Raw genomic sequence first — 25,133 nt, forward strand, 5'->3', positions numbered from 1 at the left:
ATTTTGTAAATAAAATAAGACTGCACCACCATAGATCAGCAATCCCAGAACTGTGCATTGACTGCATGTTTTCTATTGCCACATACCATTTCTAAATGAAATAGATCTTTTAAAATATGGCTTCAACAATTAAACAATTGTCTTTCCCAACCAGAGTTTCGTGAAACCCTGGGGTTTCTTGTCTGCCCTAGAGGAATTTCCTGAATGGGTGGGAGTTAATTAATTTTTATATTAAAAATAATTAAACACTTATTGGGTGATATGACCATATATGGTCATGTTGACCCACCAACCCCCTTCCAGAATGGCCAATGATGGGTCTGGAGGGGGTGTGAAGGGGAGGGGCCATGGGTAGGCATGTCCACAGCTCCCAACTATATTCTGCATAACGGCTACTTCTGGGGTTTCTTGAAGCCGGAAGAATGTTTCAGGGGTTTCTCAATGGTAAAATGTCACCATTATGAAACAGAAATCATGTTTGAACTGAAGGACTTGCGTCAGCCATTTCAGTTGGATTGCCTAGCTGTTTTTTAAAATTATTTCCCTCCTTAAAAACTGCAGATTCCTTCTTCTCTGTTCTATCACCCCAGGAAGGGATGCCTCTTTTAAGATGCTTGCTCTACCGCAAGCATGCATCAGTGCAAAATGATATTATTTTGATCTTATACAGACTTCATTTACTCATATGAGTAACATAATTGAATACAATTTTCTTTAAATCAGCACAAAATTTTAAAACACACGTCAAAGTTTAATTTGGTAGTGATTTAGTTTAGTTTAATTTGGTAGCGATTTCAATGTTATTTTCTTTATTGTGCATATATTCCCCTCCTAAATTGGGCTCACACTGATCCCCTGTCCATGTTTTGGCCTTCAGCATTGGATGCCCCCAATGCATCTTCAGAAAGTTAAAAAATTCAGTGATTCCCCCCCCCCCCCGTCCTCCGTTATGTTGTTACAGCAGAGCCATCAAATGGGCACATACAGATTTCGCTTATTGCCTGAAATATCTGAATCACTAGAATTTTTACTACTACTTTGTCTTTTGGAGTCAAAGCATACTGAGTTTTGTCCTTGACAGGTATCATGGAGCTACTACTCATTAAAAAATTGGGCAGTGTTTGGGTGGAGGGAAGCAGTGTTTCCTCCTTAGGAGGCTTCTAAAAATTCTCTTGACTGAATCCTGACTCCTTCCGAAAACTGTTTTCTAGCATTTGTGCAGGGTGAGGAGTGTCAAGTCTGTAAATATAGTGGGGGAAGATAAATATTGCTGCTTAATTCATATGCTTAAAATATGTTGGGAATAGAAATGGAGCTGAATATACTGGGGGGGGGGGGGCAGGTAACAGAAGTTGCTGGCCTAGGGCAGCAAGGGTCTGCTGCTTTGTACAGATCCTCACGGCTTTTCTCCTCATGGAAGTCGGGGCTCTGTGAATAGTCCAGCCCTCTTCTCTATGTAGGAAAACTCAGGCTTCTTGGTACCTCTCCATCTTGGTAGTAGGCCGGACCCAGAGTAGGCCGGACCCAGAGTAGCCAAGCTCCCAAATCTCGGAGGGTTTCAGTACCTGGATGGGAGACCACCAAGGAATCCCAGGACCATGAGGTAGAGCCAGGCACTGGGAAAGTCACCTCTGAACATTCCTTGCCTGGAAAACCCCAAGGGGGGTCACCATAAGTCTGCTGTGACTTAAGGGCACTTTTCACCCCACCCCACCCCCCAATCTGGGATTGCTAATAGAAATTTAGGAGCCTCTTGTGGCGCAGAGTGGTAAGGCAGCTGTCTGAAAGCTTTGCCCATGAGGCTGGGAGTTCGATCCCAGCAGCTGGCTCAAGGTTGACTCAGCCTTCCATCCTTCCGAGGTCGGTAAAATGAGTACCCAGCTTGCTGGGGGGTAAACGGTCTTGACTGGGGAAGGCACTGGCAAACCACCCCGTATTGAGTCTGCCATGAAAACGCTAGAGGGCGTCACCCCAAGGGTCAGACATGACTCGGTGCTTGCACAGGGGATACATTTACCTTTAATAGAAATTTGGCCTTGAAAAATCTGGCATTTAGAGGAAGGGTTGCACTTTTTGTGCCTTGATAAACTAATTCAGAGTCCAGTGGCACCTTTAAGACCAACAAAGATTTATTCAAGGCGTGAGCTTTTGAGTGCAAGCACTCTTAGACTATGAACTGACCATCATGACAGTGGGAATATAAAGCAAAAATTAATTCTGTTATTTTGTTCTACATCCCCACGGTTATGATGGTAGCTCATAATCTGAGGAACAGTGCTTGCACTCAAAAGCTTGGCCATAAAGGGGCCACTGGACTCTGATTTTGTTGTGCTACTTCAGACCAACACGGCTACCCACTTGAATCTAAGATGAACTAATGTTCCGGTGGGGACCAGGGAGTGATTGGCTCGGTGCCCCCGCGGTGGAGGAGCGCCCGATCCTGAACCTCTGGGCGCCGCCTGACCTTTCCGCGGACCGGGATGCGCCCCCTCTCCTCCCAAGGCAGAGCTGGGCTGTCCCCGCCGCGCTTGCCAGCAGCAGGGCGGGTCTGACGGCGGCGCTTCCCGTCTTTGCGCCCCGCCTGGCTGGGGAGGCGCAGCTCGGCGCTGCTGCTAAGAGTCGCTGGGGCGCAGCAGCTCCCCGGGAGAGTGCCGCGCCAGCCATGAGCCTCCGGAGCGGGCGAGTACGGGAGAGAGAGGCGAGACGAGGGCTGATCCTGCCGCCGCTGCCCTGGTGGCGCTCCAGCGCCTTGGAGAGCGGAGCCGGGGCCCCGGGCGGCGCGCCTTGCCGGCGGGAATGACCCCCTAGGCACGGCGGGGCAAACAGCGCTGCGAGAAGAAGCGTCGAGGGCGCCCCGGAGACCCCGACCTCCCGCCGCCACCACCCACGGGGCGCGGAGCAGGGCAGGTAAGAGCAGCCCGCCGGGATCGGTCTCTTCACTTGCGTTTGAGCTCCCAGCAGTATTTATTGTGCGCGGAGGAGCCGGGAGATCCGAGGATCGTCTGGCAACCAGGCAAGGGACGCTGGGAGGGGTTTGCCGCCGCTTGCCTCCGTGTCTCGACCCCGCGTGTTCCTTGGAGGAAGTCCTCCCAAATCCTGGAGGTCTCCCATCCCAAAAGTAGCCAGGGCTGACCCTACTCGGCTTCGGAGAGCTGATAAAGTCCAGCCGGCCTGGCCCATCAGGGCACACTGTAGCCGTCTAGTTATTTAATTCCATGATCGCCTAGCTTTCATATTTCCTATGAAAAGCTGAGGCTCCAGCTGTTATTGTCGCAGAGTTAGGAGGCTCCATATTTCCCTGTATAACTCTGCAACTCAAAGGGGTATAGACCTTTTTTAAAATAAATGAAAGCTGGGAGCTAATACACTGCAGAGGCTGATCATACTAACACGTTGGAATCCAGCTTTTTAAAGCAAAACCCAGTTATGCGACCTTCCCGCGCATGCAGGGAACCGAGTAGATGTGAACAGAACCTGCAAGAATACACAGCTTCCCATCCTGCCGGCGTCCAGTGGTACTTTGATTATGATCTTTCCAAAAGCATTCTTTCAAAAAACATTGTACCAAACCTGGTTTGGGGAAGGCAGCGGCAAAAGATGAACAGAGGACGTCTTGTGCATTCTCGGAAAACTAGCATTGCTGGACAGAAACAAAAGCAAAACGTCTGGCAACAGCCACGGCCTTATTTTGAGGGGCAGATTAATTCTTTTCCTTGGAATCAAATAAGTGTCACCAGTTCATACGATCCTCTGCACGGTTCTAAGTCCATTGAGTCAATGGCGTTTTAATGGATGTAATTCTGTGTAGGATTGCACTGTAAAAATTTCTTTGCCCGCAGCTGTGAACTAGAACAGTGGTCCCCAACCCCTGGTCCTGGGACCGGTCCGAGTCCGTGGATCAGTCGGTACCAGGCTGCGGCTCCTCCTCATCCTCCTCCCCAGCTGCTGCCTCGGGGGCTGCCCTGCCTCTCTGCCGCCACCTCACCTTTGGTGCTCTCAGCGGCGGCCATGGCTGGGGCTCCCCCTCGGCGTGGCACTGCGCAGCTGCTGCTGGCAGTGCCCCCCATCGGGCAGCGGGAAGTCGGGGTGCCGGTGGGAAAGCAAGTGGAGCAGGGGCTCAGGCGGCAGTGATATCCCTCGGCAAAAGACTAACCCCCCCAGGCCTCAGTAAAATTGTCAAGTGTTGACCGGTCCCCGGTGATAGAAAAGTTGGGGACTACTGATCTAGAGGAGGGGTTTCCAGCCTTTTTACCCAAATAAATCATGGCTTTCTGAGCCTGTGGACATCTTTGGGATTCTGATTCAGATTGGTGGGTACAACCACAACATGGCTGCCATAAAATAACCGAACCACATATTCGAAATAATAATCTCAATATTGAAGGACATCTTCAAATAATCCTCTCAATTCACATCCAGGAAAGGTGTCCCTGGGTGCTATGGTGCTCACGGGCACAGTACCGGGGGAGGATGCTGACTCTGGTTTCTGCTTTTAATCCCATTCATATAGATCCATATTCATTTCAAAAGGGCAGTTTTGAGTTTTGAGCCTTAAGGAGATGCTGTTCAGGTCTTGGGTTTGAATGACATTTGTCCTCTAAAAACACTGGCAGTTTTAAGTATAGACAACTGTGTGAAGATCTGTGCTTATTTATTATTATTTTATTTTATTTACTTAGATTTTTATACCGCCTTTCCTTACGGCTCTGGGCGGTTTGCATAAAACATTTTGGAACTTTTACATAGAATGCTATCAATATCAATATAACAATCAATATAACAATATAACAACATACCAACGAGAATGACTAGAACAGTATTTCAACAATAACTTTGCCACACCCTTGGTAGGTTCAACCTCTCAGTCCGGGGGAGGGGGGGGACCTGTAGATGTTGTGGGTCAGTCGTCCTCAAGCAAATGCTGGTGGAAGAGCTCCCTTTTGCAGGCCCTGCGGAATTGTGGAACTTCCACGAACTCTTATAATGCCACCTGGTCCTTGTTGTGGGGAGGAAGGCCAACCCTAAATACGGCACCGGGACATAAATGGGTCTGTCCCCAGCAGCCAGCTTCAGCTCCCTCCTCGAGGTTAAATCCACTGACTGTGGCCAACTCCCATGTCCCACTATTGCAATCAGATATCGTGGCAGAGGACAATTGGATTGCAGTGCCTATTTATTTCAGCACTAGTCTTCATTGCTGGTATCCCCTTTACTGTGCGGACCCTGTTGTAAATCTCGGCAACGCCACTGTTTTCGCCTACGGATGGCGGAGAGGTTTCCAGTTAAGTCTTCCCACACGGATGCTACTCCTCTGCAGCAGCGGTAATAGCTGGTTTTCCCATAGACAGGCTCATTCTGGTTTGTTTTTTTCTTCCATGACCCTCACACTTCCCCTCTGGAACAATAGACAGGCCTCACTTCTCTAGGCAGAGCCAATATGAAGTTTGCCGGTCTCCAGGCATTCCAGGCATGTGCTGTTAAGCAGAGGCCAACCAAATCCAAGATTATCCTGAGTTGGTTTTTATACCCCGCTTTTCACTACTCCAAGGCATCTCAAAGCGGCTTACAATTGCCTACCCTTCCTCCCCTCACAACAGACACCTTGTGAGGTAGGTGGGGCTGAGAGAGCTCTGAGGGAAACTGCTCTGTGAGAACAGCTCTGTTAGGAATGTGACTAGCCCAAAGGCAACCAGCTGGCTGCATGTGGGGGAGGAGTGAAGAATCAAACCTGGCTCTCCAGATTAGAAGCCAAAACGTTTTTAGGCTCAGCTTCATCGTAGGAAACATTGGGGGGGTCGGCTTCATAGCAGGAAACATATTTTAGTTCAGCTTCTTAGTAGCAGACAAAGTGGCTTGAATATTTTTGTACTGAAAGAATAGGTGGTGGTGAAATCTTGAACTAAATATTTTGTCTTCACGCTCTCAATGTCTTCCCCCCGCTTTCCTCACAATTTCTAAAAATACAGCCACCTTCCTCACTTCTCTAGCACTTTCCTGTCACTTTCCCTGATAATGTTCCCTGGAAGAAAACATGTACCTTTGCACAAAATGACAAGATAGGGCCAGGGCAGGGACATCTGACACATTTATGTTTTTAACCCCCTGAATATAGCTGCAGCCACAAGGAGGGTTGCCAGCCTCCAGGCAGTGGCTGGAGATCTCTTGTGATTACATCTGATCTCCAGTTGACAGACATCAGTTCAGCTGGAGGAAATGGCCGCCTGAGAAGGTGGACTCTATGATATTATGCCCTGCTGAGGCCCCTCCCCTTTGCAAACCCCACCCTTCTTTGGCTCCTCCCCCTCAAATCTTGAGGTGAGGGATTCCCAACCAGGACTCTGTGAGAGCTCCCCAGGGGCTCTCTGACCATTCCCCTATATTCTGCCTTAATGGACTTGGCCACAAGGCAGTCCTGGCATTGCCGTGAAAGCAGGAAACCAGCTGCTGCCGTTGACCTGGGGATAGTGTTCTTTCATGGTTACCAAGCCTGGGAAAGGGAGTGTAGCCTGGACGCCTACTCCTGCCTCAAATTACCCCCTTTTTCTCCCCCCTTGCACATGGCAGGGAGGCGTGGCCAGCTGACATCTCTTCCGGCCCAGTTCCAGGGATCCTTGAAGCTTGGGAAATATTTCAGGGGCTCTTTCACGGTCAAGAGCCAGTTTGGTGTAGTGGTTAGGAGTGTGGAGTTCTAATCGGGTGAGCTGTGTTTGATTCTGAGCTCCCCCACATGTAGCCAGCTAGGTGACCTTGGGCTCAGCACTCATAAGGCTGTTTTGACCGGGCAGTGATATAAGGGCTCTCTCAGCCTCACCTCCCTCACAGGGTGTCTGTTTTGGGGAGAGGAAAGGGAAGGCGACTATAAGCTGCTTTGAGACTCCTTCGGGTAGAGAAAAGCAGCATATAAGAACCAACTATTCTTCATCTTCTTCAGTAATATCAGGGCTCTCTCAGCCTCACCTCCCTCACAGGGTGTCTGTTGTGGGGAGAGGAAAGGAAAGGTGATTATAAGCCGCTTTGACACTCCTTCAGGTAGAGAAACTCGGCATATAAGAACCAACTCTTCTTCAAAAGCTTGAAAAACGCTGTATTATGTGTGAGTTTCTGAAAATCTGTAGAGGTTTGAGGCACATTGAGCAAGACTGCTGTCCAGAGTGATACTGCTTTTGGGCCTCATTGGCCTGACAGTTGCATGATTCTGATGATCTTAGGACAGCTTGTCTTGATACTGCGTTATCCTGCGTTGAGCAGAGGGTTGGACTAGATGGCCTGTATGGCCCCTTCCAACTCTATGATTCTATGATACCCTGCAGGGTTGAAAAAGGCTGTTCTAGGTATTCCCCCACCTGGAACTGGCAACCCCAGCCAAAGGAGGAGACAGAGCTGAATGCTTAACACACACACACCCCTGCATTCCATCCCAAATCCTCATGTTCCATTGAACTGAAGTAATGACCAGTAGGATTCTTGGGACTGGGTGTTGTCAGTGTGTTAGGAGCCAAGCAGCGATCCAGCTCCAGAAACAAAGGGCGGTGATGACGGCCCACGCATATGAATGGTCTTGCGTTGACTTTAAATCAGTCAGATCTGGCTTGTTCGCTTTCCCCCCACCCACGCCGATTTTTGCATGGGTTATCAACTTAATAGGCACAGAACTCCTTTGATAGGCACAGAACTCCTTTGACTGTGTGTTATCCGCTCCATCAGATGACCAGTCTTCAGAACAGCAGCCGCTGCTCCTTTTGCGTAATTTTGAATTCACTCTGGCCTCAGGACAAGATAGTTGCCAGCACAGCTTGTCACTTGCAGGGATGCTTCCATGCTTGCAGGGAGACAGATGGGGCCAGCAACTAGTCTCTTTTAATTATTTCTTTTCACAACTGGGAAAGTGTCTGCCATTAATTACTCACATGGACAGTTTTACTGTGATCTATAACTGAACTCAAAAGGAGTGATTAGCTGTTTTAGCAAAGCATTATCATATGGTATAATTTGGATATTATGACACAGTTTACTAATTTGCCACAATTTATTTTGCCTTTTATCTCTACACCAGTGGTTCTCAACCTTCGTAATGCCGCGACCCTTTAATACAGTTCCTCGTGTTGTGGTGACTCCCAACCATAAAATTCTGCAAGTGTTCTTTCACAGAAATTAAACCAAAACTGACCAATGGTGTGAAGATCCATTGTTCATGATTGTATATAAATTGTTTTTTTCCCCCGGGGTTTCTCAGTTTAGTTCTGCCTCTTGTCCCACCGTGCCAATCTGGCTCTTTTCCGCTGCTCCAGACAGACAAATGCTCGATCTCGATCTACCCCACAAGGCTGTTGTCTGGATGGCGCTCTCCCCTTCCACACCAAGCTGCTTGCCCTGCTGCAACCCCTCTGAAAGGGTCATTTGACCCCCAAAGGGGTCCTGACCCCCAGGTTGAAAACCACTGCTCTACACTTATGATGATGGTTCATTTAGTCTGAGGTAGAGTGCATGCACTCGAAAGCTCATGCCTTGAATAAATCTTTGTTGGTTTTAAAGGTGCTATTGGACTCTGTTTTTGTTGTGCTCCTTTTGTGAAGCTACCTCCAGAGCTGCTGTTTTCAAGTAGTCGGCACTATTTTAAGTGGTTGGGATGTCACTGGCCAATCTTTTGTTTTGTTTTGCAGTGGCTGGAAGAAGCACGGCAGCCTCTTTGCGCTTAGAAAGGGACATGTGGAAGGGAAAGGGGGCAAGGAGCCCATGTAATCAGAATGAGGCAGGCCCTGAAAGAGCTTTCCAATCTTCTGCTAGTCGTGCTCTGCGATTATGGTGAGTACGTGGCATGGGCAGAGGTGGCCAGCATTTCCAAAAAGAGGTTTTGTAACATTTAGGTATGAGCGGATCCCTTCCATGTATATGCAAATGGATACAGGACCCACGGACCGATAAGCAAGGTGATATAATAAAATCTCCCTGCCACCTTGGAACTTTGGAAACCCCAAACAAACATCTGCCTTTAACGGCCTGCATGATAAGTATGATTCCGTGTTTTGTTGTGCTACTTCAGACCAACACGGTTACCCATTTGTATCTATACGTGCCGCAGGGTTTCCACGGATTCGTACATTATTATTTATGTATTATTATTTATCGTAGGGCATGTGTGTTACGTAGCCAGGAGATCCTAAGAGCAGGGACCTAATATCGGCTGTCAACTCATTCCAAAAGGTTGGAGCCAGGGCTGAAAAGTCAAGGCCAGGTGGATAGCTTTGGGGCCAGGCATTACCAACGGATCAAAGCTTGAAGAACAAAGCATTTTCCAGGGACCATATTGGGAGAGAGGGTCCCTCAGATGCGCAGTTTTTAACAGCACTGTCGATTTCCTTCCTTCCAGTTCTCGGAGCGATGGAATATCTTCTGCTCGAACAGTCCACTCATGTAGCTTTGAGCAACAGTACCATCTCCCTTGAATTCCACCGTTATCCTGATGTGAACATGACGCTGAAAAACACATCCGTCTCGCTGCTAGAAGCCGGCACCAACCAAACAATTGCCAAAAAACAGTTCTCACAGAACCAGTACCAAGATATTGTTGTATTCGAGTGTTATCATTTTAAGAGCGTGGGGCGCTACTGGCTCCGAACGGTCTCTGAAATCAGCAACGGCACCAATACCTGGTGGGATGAAGAGCATCTTCCTCTCGTTGTGAAGTGGCCCGAATTTCATTTCGATCTAAGGAGAACCTCAGAGAGACTTGGGGATTCCTTTCAGCTGGGGCTGTTTACCAGTGAATATTTATGCCCCATGAATCAGGCAGTGATTTCTCTGGAGGTCGTATTGACTAGCGGCTTGTACGATTTAGGAAAGTTGATCTCCAATGAGACGATAGGCTTGAGAACGTACAAAGAACTGCCTCTTTCTAGGTCCCAGTGGGTGACCATCGACTGCCATGTTGTTGACCAGTTTGCATATGTTGCGGCCTTCCTAGAATCAACAAAGAAGCATTCCATCATCGCTTCGACGGGACCTGTTGATCTTGAGCACAGGTTTGGATACAAGATCATTGTGACGCAAGAAACAATGTGTGAGTCTTCTATCGCTGTTTCAGTCATTCCTCCCCCGTGCACTTCTGCTAGGGGGCACATTGCTGTACTCCAAGATCCTCTTGAACCTCCAAGTCGAAAGGCACCATGGATATATGAAAACATCCTGACTCCAGAGGACAACCAGATAGAATTCAACTGCACTCTGTTTGAGGGGGGAACAAATAAATACTGTTTTGAGTTCAGATGTTCGAGCCAAAGTGATTCCCTGCCGCGAGCAAAAGAATGCGTGCTCGTTCGAAGGAATATTGGTTTGTATTACTTTTCCAAAAGGCTTTGTTAGAAAAGCTGGCAGATTATGACGGCTGTATGCCATTAGTGTGTGCCTTGCAGCAGTGGTCCCCAACCCGCAGGCCGCGGCCCGAAGGCCATGGCGCCGGGCCACGGCTCCCTCACAGTAAAAAAGTAAAAAACTTCGCAGGCCGCAAGCTTGCAGCCCGGGAAGCTTCTTATTGCAGGAGGGGGGGAGAGGGAATCAGGGCCGCGGCCGCACATGCGCACACGCGGCATGCGCAGCCGAAATCGCACAAACGCGGCACTTTCGCGCATGTGCGAAAGTGCCATGCATGCACGATTTCGGCTGCGCATGTGCGCATGCGCGGCCCGTCCGCGCATGTGCGGCATGCACGGGCAGGCAGTTGCCCTGCTGGTCCCCAGCCTCAAAAAGGTTGGGGACCACTGCCTTGCAGAACCTAGACCTGGCTTTCTCAAGCAGTGTTCCATGCAATTCTTGGGTTTCTTGACAGCCCTGGAAGGGTCCAAATAGGTGGGGGCTAATTACTTTTGTATATATTTTTTAAATGTGTTACCTGTTTATCAGGTGATATGAGCATATATGGTCACGTCAACTAACCATCCCTCCAAAAATGGCCAATGATAGACCTAGAGGGGGTGGGAAAGGGAGAGGCCCCGGGTGGGCCTGTACACAACTATGCTTCCCAACTATATTCTGCATGATCGCACCAGTTCTGGGGCTTCTCAAAGCCTGGGAAATGTTTCAGGGGCTTCTCAAAAGGCAAAACATAGAATATAATCATAATTTCATGGCCTAATCTGTTACCATCTGTAGTCACAGCTGTCGGCCAGTGCAGAACTGCACACAAAAAATGGAATTCCGTGAGGAGTCGTAGAATCCTTTCTCCCATTTTCTGCTGGTCCTTAGTAGGATAAGCAGCGGTGTGTGCGGCTGGCTGCTGATGAGAGGAGAGAGAAATTCTGCAATATCTTATGGGTATCTCCTCCCTAAGGAAGCAGCTTCATTCTAGTGAATCTCACAGCCCACTCCTTGCCTCCTTTCCTAGACTGTTGTTGTTGTTGTTGTTAGGTGCGATGTTGTGTCCGATCCATTGTGACCCCATGGACAATGATCCTCCAGGCCTTCCTGTCCTCTACCATACCGCGGAGTCCATTTAAATTTGCACCGACTGCTTCAGTGACTCCATCCAGCCACCTCATTCTCTGTCATCCCCTTCTTCTTTTGCCCTCAATCACTCCCAGCATTAGGCTCTGCTCCAGGGAGTCCTTCCTTCTCATGAGGTGGCCAAAGTATTTGAGTTTCATCTTCAGGATCTGGCCTTCTAAGGAGCAGTCAGGGCTGATCTCCTCTAGGACTAACTGGTTTGTTCGTCTTGCAGTCCAAGGGACTCGCAAGAGTCTTCTCCAGCACCAGAGTAGCCAGTGGCCATTTTCTCTTTTAGCTTGCTGTGAATGCTGCTGTGAGTGTCTGGATAACTTTGTTTCCCACACAGTTTGAAAATTATGAATGGCAGGACATACATGAAGCTTCCTTACACCAAGTCAGAACCATTGTTCACTTTGACCGGTACCAGTTCTCCCGGATCTCAGTGGGAAGCGGTGGATTAATTTATATTGTAATCTTGTTGAGGATGGATTGAATCTATTCTTAATATTGGAAAAAAGAGTTGGTTTTTATACCCTGCTTTTCACTACTTAAAGGAACCCCAAACACCCTTTCCCCTCAACAGACACTGTGAGGTAGGTGGGGCTGAGAGAGCTCTGAGAGAACTGCTCTGCAAGAACAGCTCTGAGAGAACTGTGGCTAGGCCAGGGTCACTCAGCAGGCCTCATGTGGAGGAGTGGGGAATCAAACCCAGCTCCTCATATTAGAGGCTGCTGCTCCTAACCATCACACCAAGTTGGGGTGAGTCTGACTATTCTCCAAGGAGTCTTTTTCCAGTTTAAATGGCTCTTTTTCCAACAGAAGAAGAGCCATTTAAGTTTCAGGAAAACTTCCAACTTTGCTTAATGGAGTGAGGGTATAGGGGTAGAATCCTCCATGCTACAGTTTTCTTTTTCCCCTTAAGTAATGACTTTATCCTCTCCACAGGACATTGGAGTCTTTGGCAGGCCTGGAGTCCATGTAGCGTGACCTGCGGGGATGGGGTCCGTGAGCGTTCCCGTGAGTGTCTCACATCATTCCCAGTCCTGCTGAAACAGGGTTGCAATGGGATGCATCAGGAGATTTCTCTGTGTTCTTTGGAGGAGTGCTCCAGTACGTAAAATTGACGCCGGGAAGACGTTTTCATTCATGATATTGCTGTTCCCTTCTTCCTTGTGTAGTTATGTGACTTTTCTCTGTCCTAGATCATATTCTATGTGTGAGGCACCTGAGCAGAAGGAAGTTTAATATGATGCCCAAATCTAGCACATGTTATATGTAAGGAATGTAGACAAGATATTTAGGAATGGATGAACTTCTGAGTTCTATGTTCAGAAACTATTCAGACCTAGCTGTCTGAACTTTATTTTAGCATTCTGTCACTAAAGATGAGTGTCCTTAAGAATATATAGATATTAAAATATGGGTATATGGATGGGCATTAAGAGTAATGTAAGGAGTCCTTAAAGTGAAATAAAAGGATTTGCAATCTGATACCCGGGCTATAACTATTATATTTTGGTTTAGTTGCTAGGTTGCCCACAACAAAATATGTCCTGCTTCCTTAATTACCAAATGAAGGGGTGACTCTGCCCTATGAGGGAGAAGCCATGCCCCTTTAGCCTTGATTGTTGATTCCCTTCCCTTTCAGATTGAATCCATTAATCTCTCTTTCCAGCCAACTGAGATTATTACTCCCACATCTTGGGGAGAGGAGATTCATTCTTGAAGGCTACAAAGTTCTGCTTTTGAGCAAGTTTCTGTGTTCACCAGCATGCCAGTGTGATGTGCCCTGGGAGCTGTATGCTTGTTTAGCCACTTTGCCCAAAGTGGGAAGATGTTATTCATTCCTGGCCCAATGTCAAGTAAAGCCATACAGGGATGGGGGTTTCCTACAGTGAATTCCCTTCCATTAATGAGCCATATCTGAAACGCTATCATCATTTCAGTGATGCTTCCCTCCCACCTTTTTTCACTGTGTGATCTTCCCTTGAGGTTTTTTTTGAGCATTCTGAGTGTGATAGCACTAAACTAATATAGCACTTCAGTGCTATAGGGGCACCATTGAGTTGCCTGGACTCCACTGACTCACTGGAGACCAGGCATCTCAGTGGTGCTATACTGGTTGGTGCTGTAGCACTCCATTTAAGAACATTCTCAAAAAAGTCAATGGAACATTGGGCAGGGGAAAAAGTGGCATTGTAAGAAGCACTAAGTAAGGTGCTGCTTCAAGATAGTATCAACTGGAAACTGAGTGACAGAACATACCAGACAATTTTTAAAATACTAAAGATGAATGGAAGCTTTAAACCAGAGATATCTGGTCTTCTAGCAAGTGGCTCAAAGTCAATGGAGGGCTAAAGTTGCAAGCACACTTCTGTCTTTGGCAGAGTAGGCAGCAGTACCCACCAATTCTCCCTGCCACTGTTAAACTCCACTTTTCTACTGACCCTGGAACAAAATTTGGGGGTGATCAGTGGGCTGCAGCAGGAGGGGGAAGCAGGGAAGTCCCAGTCTGCAGTGTCCACCAAATGAGCAGATCTTTTTGAATATAAGCCATTTAATCAGTCTGCTGATACTTTTTAGGTAATGTAGGGTGATGCTATGTAGAATAGGTGAGTTGGAGCAAGGATTAACCGCAAAGCAAAGGTCAGAACTAGACACAATGGCCCATTATGCACGGGGGGATAGCGCGCATTCGGGGTGGAATGGCAGCGACTAAAATCCCCGATAACGCATGGTGCCAGCTGCAACCGGACGCGGATTCGGTGCATACCGCTGAAAAAGCCACGTTAGCGAAACGCGGTGACCAGGGCGCAACCAGAAGCGGTGCCAGGGTTGCCGCGTGCATAATCGGTTACTCTGGATTTTGCCGCCGTTGGGTCCCGGTTTGCTTCGCTTCTCCCCCCTCTGCATTTTCCATGTGACCCGAAATTGCCGTTTCAGCGGCCGTGCATAATGGGCCAATATGAACTCAGGTAAGAGCAACCAGGATTGTAGGTGGTTAAAAAGGCAACATTTTGGAAAATGAGGTTACGGGTCACAAAAAACTTGTAGCATTCTCCTGAGGGGATACGAACCTTCGATTTGTATTTATCTTTTAAAAGTCACTTGACAGTTTGATCCCATTGCTGTGATTGCAGGAGAACAATTCAAAATGTATATAAACAGCAGAAACCCTTTCTTAGCCCTTGTGCCCTTGCTAGTCTGAGAGAAGTTCTGAGGGGCAAAGAGCCAAGAGCCTCTTCTTAAGCAACCCGTATTTGGGGTAAAAGTTGTTGTCATTAGAAGCAGCAGCTCCTCCTTCTACTCCATTTCAACAGCTGTAGTAGCAGAAGTTAGGCACAGTATGGGGACAGATGTTTCAGGGAACACTCCCTAGTCCTCCTGAGGTTCCTGCCATCACCACTTCTGCTCTTCGCGGCAGACAGTATCAATGGCTCCCCTCAGGACTTTTGTGGTAGTAGTCATTGGAAGTACCTGTGAAAGAGTGGGAGGGGTCAAATCCTGACAGGAATCCTGACAGGAATTGTGACTCTGATCTCACGTTGTCAACTAAAATACGGCTCGTCTAGAAGTAATTGATTTCCACTGGATGTCTGTCGTGTGACAATTCATTGTTTGATAGTAATACGTTTCATATTTCTTGAGGAATGTTTTGTCGGTTGATAGCTCTCCAATGAAGTTTTCCTCTTTGTTTCAGCCACTAAGTCTACCCCCATCAGTACTCTGCATCCTGAAGGAGGCCAGGAGGGTAGTAATAATCTGGTAACTATTACTGGCATATCCCTGTGCCTATCCATCATCTTTGTGACCATCCTGATCACTTTATGGAGGAAGCTTTGTAAAGCCCAGAAGTGTAGCACCGCTGTGCGCTGTGACTCCACCCATTCGCCCAGCTTTCGGAAGAATTCCGATGAGGAGAACATCTACCAGGAGAGACGCCAGCGAGAGAGCTTTTCCGAGGGAGGAGAAGACCCTTGTTTGGAATCTCTTGAGATACCCTTGAATGTCAGGAGAAGCCGTCATTTTGCTCAAGAAGAAGGGGAAGAAGTGTCTGGCCCTGAGAGCTTTCAGGCCAGTGCTCAAAAAATAATCCCCCCTATTTTCAGCTATCGCCTTGCCCAGCAGCAGTTGAAAGAAATGAAGAAGAAGGGTCTCACCGAAACCACCAAAGTTTATCATGTTTCCCAAAACCCTTTGACTGACACCGTAAGCACGGAAAACCAGGAGGTGACGGCAACAGCAAACAAGTTCAGGATCAAGTCACCCTTTCTGGATCAGCCACCCAACCATCTCAACGTTTCTGGGGAATGGCCATGCTCTAGGGGGGATTTTACACTCCCACAGGCCAATCCCATCCTGAGCCCCAGCCAGTCATTAATTCATCAGCTAAGATGTCAAGACAGAGGAGAGCAGCTAGGAACAGGCTATCTGAGGTGCTCAGAATTCCGACGGACAGCAAGTTTTCACGAAACGAAAAAAGCCAAGCCATTCAGAAAGAGGAGCATGTCTACCCTTCCACCCCGACAGACCCCACTCTACCCTTGCGGAGCCAGAAAGTGGGACCGTGTTCCCGAAGGACAGCATCAACCTAAATCTGAAGACATCACTGAGAATTTAGAAGGCCTGTATCATAGCCCTGCTTCTGCTACTGAACCCCTGTCCTGTGGAACACAGATTCCCCACACGATGGAACCTCCCGGAAAGAAACCAGATCCGGTCAGTAGTAGGCATCCTGCATCCCAGGTATCATGGGCTGAAAGACCAGAGCAGAAGAGAAACAAAAAGATCCCTTTCCAGAACCACAGGGATATTTGGAGGAAAGAAACTCCCATATTGGCGGTCAGAGAGAACCAACGGAGAGCAAACGCTTTTAGCCCTACGCAGTATAGAAAGAGCAAATGCCAGAGCTTCCCATCAGATCCCAAATACCACTTCTATGACAACACTTCTTTTGGGCTCACTGAATCCGAAATGCAAATCATTGATTTGCCGGGCTATTTTGGCTCCAATGAAGATGGTGAAACAAGTACTTTAAGCATTGAAAAACTGGTGCTCTGAATATCATCCCAGTGACCCAGGGGAAACTGTGGGATTAAAATTCCATCTCCGTAGTAAAAATGCGGGACCCAGTTGTTATGACTTCGGTGAATACAGACCCAGCTGCCTTGGAAAAGCTGGTGAAAATGGATATACGAGCTCCAGATTCTACTACTGCACTGCCAAATTCACTGAACAAACCACGGTTGGTTGAGGAACTGATTTCAGATGCTACTTTGCACTTACAGATTATAGGACTGGGTTCCAGGGCCCAAGTGGTAATCTGACCCAATTACCACAACTGCTGTTTGCAATAGTGATCCCAGCTCTTTTCATGAACAACTGGGAAGGGTGTACGTGCAGCGCTGCCATTCAAAGACCTATCTGAGTAACCGAGACTTGGGCACCTACATACGTGATGAATTTGCCATGACATTATAGGATCGCTTTGGTACCACTAGACTGCTCAGCCTCCATTGTGCTAAACAACAGATGCTCCTTTAGGTGAACTGCGGATTGCTCCCTAGAAACTGTGCCAGTTAGCTAGCCTTCCAAATTTAATAAAGCTCTACTTCCAGTTACAGATCAGTCCTCTACTTCATAGGGACAGGAGAACCATCTTCAAAACTCTACAGGGAAATGTATCCTTCCACACCCCGAGAAAATGCTACTGAAGTGCCAGGTGAAAATTCTATATAGGGATTACAGTTTTGAACTTCATTTCTCCCATGACCAATGGACAACTGTTCTAGAAGTTTGCTCTTTCATAAGAATCGCCTCCCCAAATGCACAAATTATTTTTAAAAATGTTATACTATGTGGAGTAAAAAAACTGACAAAACTTTTTACATTAACTATATTTCCTAATATAAGTGATTTGATGGAGAGGACATGTTTCCTTTATTGCTGTTTCTTTCTTAATTTTATTTCATTTGGTTTATGAATATTTATGTCTTCATTTTCTCCTGAAATGGTATAGCTATTTGCGCCTTTTTTTTAAAGGAGAGGGTTCAGTTAATATATGCCCAAACTATTATATTCTAACATGGTGTCCCACCCCAGTGAAGGCTTTTGATAGAGTCTGAACATCTTCCATTTAAAAAAAATGTTTATACTCAAAATAAAGTATGAAACTTCTGAGACAAAAGGCAAAGTCTTCTGCACTTATTAGATTTCCCTCCCCCCCTTTCTTCACCACAATTTTGAGAGCCACTAGAGCAAAGATAGAAAGAGAGATATATTGGAAGGATTCCAATATAAAGTTTAAAAGGACTGGTGTGCAAAACAGCTTCTCTTCAATGGAAATGCTTTTATTTTGGGGAGTGGGGGGAGCTCATACCATCTAATAAATGGAAAATGGATTATATTATTTTTGCAGATTTCATCTGTATGCTGGTGGTTTAATAAGTTTTCCTTGCTTTGTTTTTACAGGACCAAACCTTTTGTTTTTCTAAACATACTTAGAATCATCACAAATGTTTTGAATTAGAAAAATAAATTTGATAGGTAGGTGAATTTCCTCCAGGACAGGCTGGGTTCTGGAGATTTTTGGAGGAGGGAGATCATTTGGGCATGAAATCTGGGTTACTGTGGGTAGGCAGGTAGCTGTGAGTTCTTGTATAGGGCAGGGGGTTGGACTAGATGGCCCTGGAGCCCCCTTCCAACTCTATGATTCTATGATTACTGTTTTAAGTATTATTCTGGGTTAAATGAGTGACACCTTCCTTCTTAGTGCTGGTTGGCTGACAATTCTCCCCTCCACCGGAGAACCTGTTCCCTCCAGTCATTATTTCAGAGGAAAAGGCAGATAGAAACATAGTTCTTTAGCTGCAGGGGGTTGGAGTAGATGACCCTGGAGGTTCCTTCCATGATTCTACCTTGCCAACTAGCTGACACAGACAATCTACTGCTATGGGAAGCCCAAAACAAAACAGCATGGGAACTACACCACAGTCCACAGAGTGCTCACTGTAGAGATTTAGAAGCTGCTGCTGAGCTCGTGTAGCTCTAGTTCAGCCACTTGCCGCTGGACAGATTTTCAGTCGCACTGAGGAAATGCATATAATGCTTAAAAGGGTTTATTTGTGCTACATACCGTCCTTGCCATGCATACTTGGGTTTGCCTCAGTGTTCACCATCTCCGCTCTGCATGTCGACAAACGAAAGGAGCCTGATCTTCATGGCTGTGTATCTGAGAGAATACCACAGTCCTCGCCATGTCGCCCAAACCACTCCGTTGTCAAAAGAACTGTTATACGTCCCGCCCGTATAATATTGTCCATTAAGATTTGCAGTATGGCATCTTGTGGACGGGAAGGGAACAGAGGTTTAAAAAAATAACAACAATAAAAGGAGATGTTAACGGAGGCCGAAACTTGGGCACTAATACATACACCTACTATTCTGGGTATTTTCAGTCCAGACTTGCTTTCTATGTATGATTTCCAAAAATGTAAAATAAAAAGTCGAACCTCCATCAGTCTTCTCTGTGCAAAACCTTGGCTATGTGCAGCTGGTGTTTGGGAGTGACCTCTGCACAGGCCCACAATGTACCTTCTTGTCCAAAAGGCCCTTTCCATTTGGCATCCAGCTTAAACACAGGTGTGGTCATTTTTGTGTAAGTTGCCTTTGCTTTAATGGAAAGACTTATGCAGGTGAACAGGCTGAAAGGTTCTAAATGGAACTGTCAGGTTACTTGACAACTAATTGCTTGTACCTTTGTGAATGATTTAATACATGGTAAATCAAAAGGCATTTACAAGTTGTCTGCAGATCAGGGAAAAGGTAAGGATAAAAAGTTATGACTTCATTCCTTGTGGAGGTAAGCAAGACACACCCTTTTCATCTTAAGAAGACATGTTCATACAAAGCCTTCTCATGAAGCAGCATAATTCAAACGTTCACTTTCCCATCTTTTGAATTATCAGTATCAATATACAAGACCAGTATTTTTCAACCTTATGACTCTGGAGGAACCCCTGAAATAAAATTTTCAGACTTCAAGGACCCACGGAAGTGATGTCAGCTAGCCATGCCTCCTTGCCACACACCCTGGAAGTGACATGCCACCAGATGTGATATTACCACTTGCACCCTTCACCCTCCCTTCGCTCACTCCCTCCGCCTTTACTATTACATAGTAATAGTACGTAATAGTACTCCGCCTCATGTAGGTTGGAAAGAAGGGCAGGAGCTCAGATAGCCAAGATCCCCCCGTACCACACCACAATGAACCTCTCGTTAGATTTTTACCTCCACGGCCTACCAACTGAGCCCTCTGGGCAGGGGCAGCCAGTTCCTTAGCTTTTGGCCAAGTAGGAAGAGAAAGGCCATGGGCCCCGTCTGGAGCTCCTGCAGACCCCCAGGGGTCCACAGACCCCTGGTTGGGAATCTCTGCATTAGACAGATCTTGCAAATGCTGAACTCCCATGTTTGGAACAACCACAAAAAGGATGAAGTGCATCAACTCCGCTTCTTGGGCCTGCTTGTCCTATTGCTTTCAGCGTTGCATGTCAACTCACCTGTTAAACCACCAGCCGCTTTTGTTCTCTTCTGCGCAGTTGCCCTTCAGGTATCTGTCATTGTCCCTGTCGTAGGTAGAGAACTGCATTCCACTGAGTGATGCAGACCATTGCTGCTCATAGTTGCCCCCTCCAGATAAAGCATCCCCTGCAGTCCCAGAGAAGGTGCCAAACCATATCCTGTACATATCCTACGACAGCCATTAAAAACATCTGTTAGAGAGACTCGGGTGTGTTACTCATCTGAGTGAACAGAATGAAGCTCCCATCTTGTCACTGAAGAAGGGCACAGAACCCTCCAATGCCCTCTAATACCCACAAGGACAAAGAAGGACAAAAGAGGAAAGGTACACTGACAAACAGGTTCCAGTGTACCAAAACATCAGGCTACTGTGAAACTTAATTACAGTCTTCACTGTTAATGCCAACAAAGAAAGTTTTAACTGACAATGTCTTTTTAATGTTTTTTGACTGGAAATTCATCGGGATTTTAAAAAGACATTTTTATTTAATTTTGTATTTATATACCGCTGTCCCCTGAGGCTCAAGGCGGTTTACATAAAACGTAGAAAACAGTACATGGAACTTAAGTTTTTCATAGCAACAATAATAATATTAACAGTAAAATTATAACAGAGGTAACGGACTATAACAATGCAAACAGGTGCAGAGCAGAACCCATGAGTGGATTTCTGGGAAGGAGGGAGGGAGCAGGGGCCCTGTAGGTGTTGCTGGTTTGCTCAGTCCCAACCAAATGCCTGGTGGAAGAGCTCCCTTTTGCAGGCCCTGTGGAACTGTTTTAGCTTTGTCAGGGCCCTAATCTCCACCAGGAGCTCATTCCACCAAGTGGGGGCCAAGTTTCAAAGCAGCCTGATTTTTTGGTACACTGGGACCGGTTGCCACTTCATTTCCTGTCTATCCACAAGGAAGCACACCTTCCTTGGGATGTCTAGTGGTCTCTATCCTAAGCTTATACAAATAGCTAAAATGCCTCCTATCTCAGTATGGATTTCTCAAGAGCATCCGTTTGTTTCCTAAAGCAGCAAGCCTTATGGGGACTTTATTCTGAACTGGTCTCCCTCTGCTTGCAAGCTCATGCTAGCAATATCAGTAAATAATGGGTACAGAAAATCAGAGTCCAATTGCTCCTTTAAAGGTAAAGGTATCCCCTGTGCAAGCACTGGGTCATGTCTGACCCTTGGGGTGACGCCCTGTATTGATTGAGGGGGTGGTAGTGTTTTTGTCAGTTGCCATTAGGATGCGTGTAGTTAAACTTCAAAGTTGAGAATTGTTTATTTCCATAATTTACATGTTAGTATAATGGTTCTATTAATTTTATCGTCGTCCTTTGACTTTTACATGCCTGTAGTGATTTTACTAATTCTATTGTCCCTTTTATCATGCTAATAAAGACTTGTGTGTGTGTGTGTGTGTGTGTGTGTGTGTGAATGGAACGCGAAACAACATTACATCCTTTGCTTTCCCATCTTCTGTTCCCTGAGGTCCATAATTCAAATGTATCCCCCATCTACAGTATGATCCTGGGACACCGATACAGCAGACTGTCCCCCAGAAGCTATTCTGACTGCAAAACAGGTCCATCTCTTTCAGTACACTTAAAATAGATTACCCACCTTCCCATTCTTCATCTGGCAATTGTCATAAATGGCATATCTTGTCTCTCCCTGCCAGTCCATCAGGTCAATTTTCAATGACGTTTCCCCTGGAATTTACAGTGTTCTGTTAGAAATTCACCAGAACCCTGTGTTGGGATATCATGAATTGGAGCAGCCAGGTTCCCAGAGCAATTAGTGACCTGTATCCAACCATTCTCTGCACAAAAGACAGAGCTTTCCTTTCTGCTCCTGCAACTCCCTGTTAATCCTTGGACAAGTCATCCCCAAAGTTATAACACTTGGACAGAAGAATACTCTTTGAGAGTTGGGGAGGCTGGAGTGACACAGGCCAAAGGAGGTGAAATAGCCAGCTTGGTGTCGTGGTTAGGAGTGCGGACTTCTAATCTGGTGAGCTGGGTTCGATTCTGCACTCCCCCACATGCAACCAGCTGGGTGACCTTGGGCTTGCCACAGTACTGATAAAGCTGTTCTGACCTAGCAGTAATATCAGGGCTCTCTCAGCCTCACCCACCTCACAGGGTGTCTGTTGTGGGGAGAGGAAAGAAGATTGTAAGCTGCTTTTATTATTACTATTATTACTATATTTAGATTTGTTACTCGCCTCTCCCTGGAGGCTCGAGGCGAGTTACAACATAAAACCATACAATAAAATCCATAAAACCCCAATACACAATAACACACAGAATAAAATAATAAGACAGATGCGGCAAAAACAATAATATCTATATAAGTTACCCCAGATAACCCATTCTAAAGGGGTGGTGGGTAATGGAGAACAGAGGGTGCTGATTACATTATGCTACTGCTGCCATGCTGTTTTAGGGGGGGCCGATTGTCCTTGCAGCCCAGCCTCATCCAGCGACCTGGCGGAAGAGCTCCATTTTACAGGTCCTGCGGACCGCAAGGCCCGTAGCTCCTCCGGGAGCTCATTGCACCAGGTTGGGGTCAGGACTGAAAAGGCCCTGGCCCTGGTCGAGGCTAGGCGCACTTCTCTGGGGCCAGGAACGACCAGTAAGTTCGACCCCACAGAGCGTAAGCCCTGTGGAGGGCATAGGGCAACAGGCGGTCCCCTCAGGTATGCTTTGAGGCTCCTTCTGGTAGAGACAAGTGGCACATAAGAACCAACCCTTCTTCTTCTTCAGTAATATCAGGGCTCTCTCAGCCTCTCCTCCCTCACAGGGTGTCTGTTGTGGGGAGAGGAAAGGGAAGGCGAATGTAAGCCGCTTTGAGACTCCCAGTAGAGAAAAGTGGCATATAAGAACCAACTCCTCTTCTTCTAATCCAGCTCTGCTGAAAAAAGAGACGTTCTTCCTCTTGGCTCATTTCATGCATGTTAGATTATGCAGTTTCAATTCACTTTAGAAGCAGATTTTCCTGTTCTGTACAGGATGCATTATCCAATGGGTGCAGGTTCTCTTGTCTCTCCTCCTTCCAGCCTACTACCTGGTAAGTCTATTCCTCCACACAGATCCTTTGGGCCCAGGAAAGACCTGTCAAGGAGCTGCAAGAGTGAAGAGGAATGTGGGAAACTTGTGGTGCTCTCCTGTGATTTGATGGTTGGATACAAACCAGTAATGTAACTTGTAATGAACATGTAAGCAGAAATGCAACTTAGGGGAAGGGGCATTTTGATCAGGAAAGAAGCTGAGGAGGAAAGGTTTAGCAACTCTGCTATTTCATTTGGGTAAGAATTCATGTGTACAGAATGTGTACCTCTATGGAGCAAGTCATAGATCTTATCGTTTCCCAGCCAATATTCATCATCCTTGCTCTGGAGTTGTCCAAAACCCTGTTTGTAATCAGCCCATCTTCTGCAAAAAGAACATAAGAAAAGCCCTGCTGGATCAGACTAGCAGTCCATCTAGTCCAGCATCCTGTCTCATATAGTGACCAAAGAGTTCCTCTGGATGACCAATAACAGAGCATAGAGGCCGAGGCCTTCACTAGAACATAATAAGAGCCCTGCTGGATCAGACCAGGGGTCCATCTCGTCCAGCATCCTGTCTCACACAGTGGCCAACCAGTTCCTCTGAAGAGCCAACAACAGAGCATAGAGGCCGAGGCCTTCACTAGAACATAATAAGAGCCCTGCTGGATCAGACAAGTGGTCCATCTAGTCCAGCATCCTGTCAACAAATTCCTCTGGAGGCCCAATAACAGGGCATAGAGGCCAAGGCTTTCATAAGAACACAAAAAGAGCCCTGCTGAATCAGACCAGTGGTCCATCTAGTCTAACATCCTGTCTCACAAAAAATTATACTTATTTTATGTCAAAAGTGGCCCTTTCTATCCCTCCTGAGCTTCTGACTACACTCAGACACATACCTGTAAAAATTCTCTTTGCCACTGCTGCGCCGTTGAATCACAGTCCATCCTTCCCCATCTGACATGTCACAATACACAAGGAAAGGTTCTCGGTCTCTTCTCGGCTTAATTCTGTAGTAGCCGCTCTCAGTATTGCCACTGTTAAGCACCATTGCACAGTCTAAGGGTAATAACACAAAAAGGAGAGGGGATTGCCCCAGAGGTAACATCAGCAGAGAGACTGCATCTAGTATGATTGATAGTTGGTGGTAGCACACAAGGTCTTGAACAACAGAAGGGGATGGGGGAGAAATGACAAAAACCACCAACGTACTGACTAGACCAGGTACTTTCTTTAATCAGTGCAATGCTGCAACCACATAATAATTGAATGGGATGGCCAAACTGTGGCTCGTCAGATGTTCATGGACTACAATTCCCATGAGCCTCTGCCAACTGGCCATGCTGGCAGATGCTCGTGGTCATTGTAATCCATGAACATCTGGAGAGCCACATTTGGCTGTCCCATCTACAAAGCTACTTCCCCACACTTTCATACTAAAACAGAACAGAGGGTGTGGCATGCAATGAATGACTGGCTCCCATGGAAAACTAAGGGACAAAGTCAAACAGTTGGAATATGATTCTACTCCACACACTAAGGCCTAATCAAAACAAAACACTTGTCACATTCCTGGTTAGTATATTGATCACTGCAAATGGGGAATACTATGGCATGAATTAAATTGATCTTGGGCACCAGCGGCACTATCTTCTTTATGGATGCCCTTCCTAGCCTCAATCTCCTGATTTCTTGAATGTTGTCTCTCTTTTTGTTGATAGCAGAGTCAAGGAATAGAAAACATTTTCAGTTTTTCACTATCTACCTAAAAGTTGTGTAATTCTCTGGTAGTTATTACTTTTGTCTTCTTGATGCTCAGCTGTAGTTCTGCTCTGGCACTTCCTGCTTTAACATTCCTCAGGAGCTGTTTACATTCTTCACTTTTCGGTCCTGGGCCCGACCTGGTGGAATGAGCTCCCAGAGGAGCTGTGGGCCCTGCAGGAGCTTTCGTCATTCCGCAGGGCCTGCAAAACGGAGCTCTTCCACCAGGTCGTTGGTTGAGGCCGGGCGGCAAGGAAGATCTGGGCCCCC

At 46.8% G+C, this 25,133-nt stretch overlaps 2 protein-coding genes across 4 annotated transcripts in view; one reads left to right on the plus strand and one right to left on the minus strand.

The window, feature by feature from the left end:
* LOC143824731 (fibrinogen-like protein 1) overlaps nt 1-25,133 on the minus strand; it is a 55,889-nt gene that overhangs the window by 20,805 nt on the left and 9,951 nt on the right. Inside the window, exons 5-9 of one of the 2 annotated variants that reach the window (XM_077312293.1) lie at nt 24,002-24,161; nt 23,390-23,487; nt 21,674-21,762; nt 20,040-20,230; nt 18,614-18,820 (exon numbers count right to left, since the gene is read on the minus strand). In XM_077312293.1, coding sequence (XP_077168408.1) covers nt 18,643-18,820; nt 20,040-20,230; nt 21,674-21,762; nt 23,390-23,487; nt 24,002-24,161 — 716 coding nt within the window. In that variant the 3' untranslated portion in view covers nt 18,614-18,642. Of the gene's footprint in view, nt 1-18,532; nt 18,821-20,039; nt 20,231-21,673; nt 21,763-23,389; nt 23,488-24,001; nt 24,162-25,133 lie in introns of those variants that run through there. The other variant, XM_077312286.1, reaches the window with a different exon arrangement.
* On the plus strand, nt 2,550-17,631 carry THSD1 (thrombospondin type 1 domain containing 1). Of its 2 annotated transcripts, none has more exons than XM_077312262.1 (5): nt 2,550-2,907; nt 8,661-8,802; nt 9,368-10,327; nt 12,424-12,495; nt 15,179-17,631. In XM_077312262.1, the coding sequence occupies exons 2-5, from the start codon at nt 8,745-8,747 to the stop codon at nt 16,537-16,539; spliced, it is 2,451 nt and encodes an 816-aa protein (XP_077168377.1). In that variant the 5' UTR covers nt 2,550-2,907; nt 8,661-8,744; the 3' UTR covers nt 16,540-17,631. The 2 variants fall into 2 exon arrangements, with proteins under 2 accessions (XP_077168377.1, XP_077168367.1); XM_077312252.1 differs by having other exon boundaries at nt 2,552-2,907; nt 12,424-12,588; nt 15,179-17,630.

Source organism: Paroedura picta, chromosome 1, assembly GCF_049243985.1.
Source record: "Paroedura picta isolate Pp20150507F chromosome 1, Ppicta_v3.0, whole genome shotgun sequence".
NCBI classification, from domain to species: Eukaryota; Metazoa; Chordata; class Lepidosauria; order Squamata; family Gekkonidae; genus Paroedura; species Paroedura picta.

Bases quoted from the DNA above. Each gene is read 5' to 3' on its own strand.
- THSD1 (XM_077312252.1), top strand. From the start codon at position 8,745: ATGAGGCAGGCCCTGAAAGAGCTTTCCAATCTTCTGCTAGTCGTGCTC. The intron at 8,803-9,367 runs GTGAGTACGTGG...CCTTCCTTCCAG, and splicing joins AGTCGTGCTCTGCGATTATG to TTCTCGGAGCGATGGAATAT. The intron at 10,328-12,423 runs GTTTGTATTACT...TCCTCTCCACAG, and splicing joins GCTCGTTCGAAGGAATATTG to GACATTGGAGTCTTTGGCAG.